Source organism: Oryzias latipes, chromosome 22, assembly GCF_002234675.1.
Source record: "Oryzias latipes chromosome 22, ASM223467v1".
Taxonomy (NCBI): Eukaryota; Metazoa; Chordata; class Actinopteri; order Beloniformes; family Adrianichthyidae; genus Oryzias; species Oryzias latipes.
Genome location: NC_019880.2, coordinates 12,068,633 through 12,074,372, shown reverse-complemented (window position 1 = coordinate 12,074,372; position 5,740 = coordinate 12,068,633). Strand labels below are relative to the sequence as shown.

Sequence of the window (5,740 nt, the reverse complement as noted above, 5' to 3'; positions counted from 1 at the left end):
CTAAAAGTCTAAAGACATTTTCTGTGGACGCATACAAAATGACCTTAATTCAGCATCTATGAAAGAAAAAACACACTTGATTTTTCTTTTTTCACAACTGAAAATAATTTCAGACAAGGGGTTGAAAACGTTTTTGCAATATTTTTTAGAAGTAAAATATATTTTTGGAAGTGTTTTTTTTATTGACTGTATCCACTTAAATTTTGTACCTTTTTTGTGAAACTTTAAGTCATCTTTTTTTTTTTTTTATTTCTGTTTCATTCAACTTTTTTTAACTTTTTGGTCACTTGGATACATTTGTCGTAACTAAACTGCAATAAAACAGCTACAGATTTGAAATGATTAGATGATTTATTTTGAAAAGGTCTCTCAAAAATTGCTTTATTACCATAGTAATTGTCACTGAACTACTCGTTTATCATTATGTCTGAATTAATACAAAACTTTTCTCTTTCGTTTGAAAAATAAATGTAATAATAGATCTCGTGCAGACAACCTTCAGTGCCATGGGATGATGCTCCCAGCACCGTAATGGTGAGAGGGGTGGGGGGCGTCCAAAGAGAGACCTCAAGGACAAAGAATGAGGCCTCTGGGATGCAGAACAGCTCCCAGTCCCACCACTGAAGCTGAGGGTGCTGCAACCTCCTGCAGTCTCTGCAATCTTCGCAATCAGGCAGTAATGCGAGCAGCGACTGTTTCAGATTAAACTCAGGAAATCCTCGGTGCTCTCTGCTCAAAACAATTTACCTTGACATGAGCAAAGAAAAGAGCATGATGGGAGGGGGGACATGACAGCTGTCCACACCCCAATCCTTGTATTTATTATTCATATTTTTTTGTTTGTTTGCTTGTTTTTTTTCTAATCCACAAATTGATTTTTCATTTGTTGGAGCTAGACGCATGAGTAGCGGCTCTTTCCCATGGACCCAAAAAAGGAAACACAACGGAAGGAAGTAAAACTTCAAAATAAAAAGATGAAAATAGCAAAAAGTATTTTAAAAATTTGGGGGAAATCCTTTCTAGGTTATAATATAGAGTGGGGCAGGAGGGGGTGGTTTAAAAGACGCTTGGTTGGTTTTTGTGTAAACAAGCCTCTCCTGACAGACAGCTGCTGATGCTGAAGAATTTAAATTCCCATTGATGACTGTTGTTCGAAAGCAAAGTCCGCCGGGTTTCATCTCACTAAAAACTATGTATCTCCATACATATTTTTTATTTTATTTTATTTGTTTCCATTTAACCCCCCCCCAAAAAAAAAGTTATGTTTTTGAAGAGAAATGCTCAACAGATTTGCGCAAGTTTCTGGATCAAACGTCTAAAAATACTCCTTTTTCACACAGATAACACATGAGACAAATGCACTACTTCTGTTTTATTGGAAACTAATGAGCAGGACTAGTGAAAACGTTACCTCTTAGTTTCCATCGCAGGAGATTTGATATAATTGTCTGGACATCTTAATAAAATATCATAAATTAAAGTCCTGTTCGGAGTTTCAGTGTAATCCTTTTTGCTTTTGCGCGCAGGGAAATGGAAAAAATCTCCTGTGGATGCGTTCAGTTTCAACCAATTGAGGAAATTTGTTTCACCCTTTTAACGACAGACAAGTCAGTCTATATTATAAGATATAAGCTACTATATTGTTATTTCGTACATGTTTTAAATCTGATACACTCATCAGTCCTCTTCGTTTTCTCGTTGGGTAAAATATAATAATTATATTTGTCTCTTTAAGAGCCCAAATCCACAAGACTGGAGGTTAGAGGTCCCAACAAGGAGTCCTGCAGTTGGTGTGGGTGTCCGTGCATGCCGTGCACCGACTGTGGGGCCCCCAGACCGGACATGGGGTAAGCCGAGGCCCCGGGGTGGTTCATGTTGCCCTGAAGCAAAAGCGCAGAGTTCTGGTCGGGGCTCTGAGGGGGAGAAAACTCGTCCTCCGAGCTGGACATGAGAGACTTTCCTCCATCCAGAGGAGATAGCTGGTTCTGTTTGTTTCCCCCCGCGTTGTTGTTTTCACTGTTCTCCCTGGAAATGACAGCAAAAAGGAGAAATGAGAGAAAATATCAAAGAAAGGGAGTTTTTCAGCAGCGCAAACTGAAATTAAAATGTATTCTCCTTTTTTTTCTTGTAGTGAATTTATCAGTATTATTTGCATTAAAGCGCACTGCTCTCCAAACATCCAAAAAAAGTCAGCAGTATCATTTGTTCTTCCTTATTCCGTTTGCATGTGGACACAGATTCTGCTTTAAAGTTTAAGAAATTCTTGGTTACAGCTTTTTGGATACAATTACGCACGTGCTCCAATCTGTTATTATGGTTCATTTAGCTTCTTTGTCCAACTTGTTATTTTTATTTGATATGGCTTATCTAAAAAATCTTTAAGTCTGAAGCAGAAGACGAGTCGGTACCTTTCCTTGGCCTCTGCAGCTCTGTCCCTCTGCCGTCTGTTTTTGAACCAGTTGCTGACCTGCGTGGTGGTCAGCCCCGTGGCCTCGGCCAGTTCCCTCTTTTCCCGCGGAGACGGGTACGGGTTGTGCGTGTACCACTCCCGCAGCACTCCTCTGGACTTCTCCTTAAAGCAATAGCTGGTCTCCTCGCCGTCCCATATCGTGCGGGGCAGCGGGAATTTCCTCCGCACGCGATACTTCCCCACAGCCCCGAGCGGTCTTCCGCGCAGCTTCTCCGCCTCCACGTAGTGCGCCTTCAGCCACAGCTGCTGCAGCTTCGGGTGGTTGTGCGGGGAAAACTGGTGGCTCTCCAGGATTTTGTAAAGCTCTCGGAAGTTCCCCCGATGAAAAGCCACGACCGCCTTGGCTTTGAGGACGCTCTCGTTCTTGTGGAGGTGATCACAAGCAGGAAGAGACCACAGGAAGCGGCCGAGCCTCTCCAGGTTTCCTCCTTGCTGTAACACCTCACAAACGCACGCCACTTGCTCCTGCGTAAACCCAAAGGATGGTAATATTGACATGGTGTCCGAGCCGGCTCCTCAACCACAAACCTCGATATCCAAAGTAGCTGAGGGCGTTTGAGGAGTTAGTAATAGTTTTTTGCGGCGCGTCGCAGTGCAATCCAGTGCAATGGTCTCGCGCAGCGCTGGCCTACACAGGCTTGATCCTCTCCTCTCCAGCCCCTGATGCGCGCAGCAGTTTGGGATGTTGATTGTTGGGACAATTTGTTCCTGTTGGAGATATGTCAGGCTTAAAGGGAGCCTCTGCGTTTCGGTGATTGGCTCTCCCTCTGCCCTGCACCCTGTACAGCAGAGCAGGACTGAGTTTGCAGCTCCGTTTCCTCCCCAGAGGCAGTGCGTCAAGGGCTGAAATAGGAGCGCTCCCACCTCCCGCCCCCACAATCCCTCCACCGCTTCAACTGAGGGATCTGAGGAGCACCTAAACACTAATCAATTATCACAGAACTCTTAAAAAGCCACATTAACATGTTCTGAATGACTACTTTAAAGCAGCTTGGCATGAACCAAATCCCACTCCACACCATTTAACCATTTTAAGAATAACCCAGAATTGCTAAACTTTCCATCTCTGGAAAATTATTCTGATTTAGTGGTGTCTGATCTGATGATAAACATCCTAATTCAATTAAAAGCATAAACATCTTTTTTGTTCCCCAACAGCCGAACTCAATTTTGAGCAGTTATGAGTATAACTTGTTGTTTTCTCTTCAAACCTTTTGAACCTTTTTTTAATGCAGCCTCAGCATGCTGTCGCATGCCCACCTTTGCTGCTTTATTAATTAGAGAAGCCATTTATTTTATGAGGTGATATAATTGAATATGTTCGTTCCGATGATAGTTGAGTCCATTACGCACTTATTTATGAGCAACCTATAGTACCTGCCAAACTTGTTACGGGCCATAGACCACCACTATATGTGTGTGTGTTTGAGTGTGGGTGCGCGCGCGTGTTTTTTCTACACGCTTAATTAAATACTTGGTGATGAAAAGACAAACTTTCAACGAAAAAGAGGAACTTTCATCATCAAATCAAACTCTTTGGACTTTTACGCGTTAAGTCATGAGAAAGTAAAAGTAGGCATCTTGTAAAAAAGAAAAAAGGAAAGTATTTCATGTCACTTTATTTCTGCATCATCACCTGCATTGTTCTAAGGAGGTTCTTCAGGCCTGCTGTCTGCATTTATTTTTCAAAGACTAGACTGGCACCGCGCTGGCTCCAGTGTTTTCTGCGGAGTGAAACACAAAACCAATCCATTAGGAAATGAGTTCTCTGCGACACCAGTTCTTGCTGGAGCAGTTGTTGGTTTGGTCGTCATGGATCACATTTCTGCATCTGCGCCATTTTGAAACTAAACTCAGTCTTAGTGAGGTTTAAGGCACATTTTTCTGCTTTAAAATAATTTTTTAAAAATAAATTTGTGGTAGATCATTAAAGTTCAAGATTTTTAGAAGACTAAACCTGCATCTAGTTTTGTTATTTTTAGACCAAGAAAGAATAAAAACCGGATGCAGGATGGAGAAGAGGCTAAGTGTTACTCATAAATTAATTTGTAGGTGGAAAGAAATGTTTTCTGGGAAAATTATTTTAAATTGAGCAGCCTTTTAAATATTTTTTCAACCTCTATAGTCTGTCCACCTTAAGGCTAAATCATATCTCAACAGTTTAAATAAAGTATGCTTGCTTCTACGTGGGGAATATGCTTTCTATTTCCTATTATAAAATGGAAAACACAACACAAATTTTCAGTCAACTGTTATATTTCAACATAAGTGTTTAAGTCGCCTAAATAAAAAAAGATCATGTATGTTGGAGTAATAGACGCGCATCCTGGCGCGCGGCTGCTCCCGGGCTGCGTAAAAGCTCAGTGCTTCAGTAAATGAGCTGTCTGATGAGCGCCTCTCGGGTTTCTCTAATATCTCTACCACATTGCGCCGCGCCTCCTCCTTTAACCCGAGCAGCCCGGGGGGCGAGATTGTTTCAAGATGTGGACTCTCCGCCTCTGTCACGGCCAGCGCCGGGCTCCTCACAGCCCGACAAGTAACACAATACATAGGTGGACGATCAGTCACTGCTCGGTTCAGAACAGGACTTCCAGGAAGAATGGACTCCTTATTTTTCCACAACGGGCTTCCTTTCTCTCTATAAAACGTTTTGGGGGAAAAAAGAGGATTCCTGATCATCTTTTTAGCCTGTAAAACGAGCTTTTCATTGTGAGGTTTCCAAATTTGGCCATGTTACTTAAAAATTTAAGGGGAAAAAATATTTTTTAGTTTTGCGCATTTGGGTAAAAAGGAAATATCTGAAATTGCCTAACACTATGGACCAATGCAAGATAATGAGGGGCAGAAAAAGCCAGACTCGGAAGACTGGAAATCACTTTATAAAAATGTCATAATCAAACCAACTGCATAACCAGCTGGAGGCTTTATTTTTTGGAAATAAGAAGGAAAATCGAAGCGACCGCTGGCTCGATGAGCAGATGGTTTTTGCTCTCTCTGTAAATCCAAAGTGCTATTTCAGCTGTATCCACTGGAACCAAAACCATACTGTATAATCGGAGTGAAAAATGACTGATTTCTTCTCCAAAGGGGAGTTGAAAAATAATAAAGTGTACAGTAGAGTAAAAAAAAAATAGAGAACATTCTTAGAAGTCAGATTCAATTTAGGTGATTTTGATATTGCACACAAATTGAAATCATAAAAAAGTTGCAAATAAAAAAATTGATACACCCTTTTCTCCAAATAGACTCAAAACATGTTTCTATTTATTT

General features: G+C 41.3%; 1 protein-coding gene across 1 annotated transcript; it reads right to left on the bottom strand.

Annotated features, from left to right (window-relative positions):
- Nucleotides 1-255: 255 nt before the first annotated feature.
- Nucleotides 256-3,280, bottom strand: six1 (SIX homeobox 1). Its single transcript, XM_004082282.4, has 2 exons — nucleotides 2,409-3,280; nucleotides 256-2,025 (listed from the first exon to the last, which is right to left on the bottom strand). Exons 1-2 carry the CDS (start codon nucleotides 2,966-2,968, stop codon nucleotides 1,731-1,733), a joined length of 855 nt encoding a protein of 284 aa, XP_004082330.1. The 5' UTR covers nucleotides 2,969-3,280; the 3' UTR covers nucleotides 256-1,730.
- Between the last annotated feature and the right edge of the window lie 2,460 nt (nucleotides 3,281-5,740).

Coding starts and splice junctions, on each gene's coding strand:
- six1 (XM_004082282.4), bottom strand. CDS start 2,968: ATGTCAATATTACCATCCTTTGGGTTTACGCAGGAGCAAGTGGCGTGC. Junction 2,026..2,408: donor GCTGCAGAGGCCAAGGAAAG/GTACCGACTCGT, acceptor TGTCATTTCCAG/GGAGAACAGTGAAAACAACA.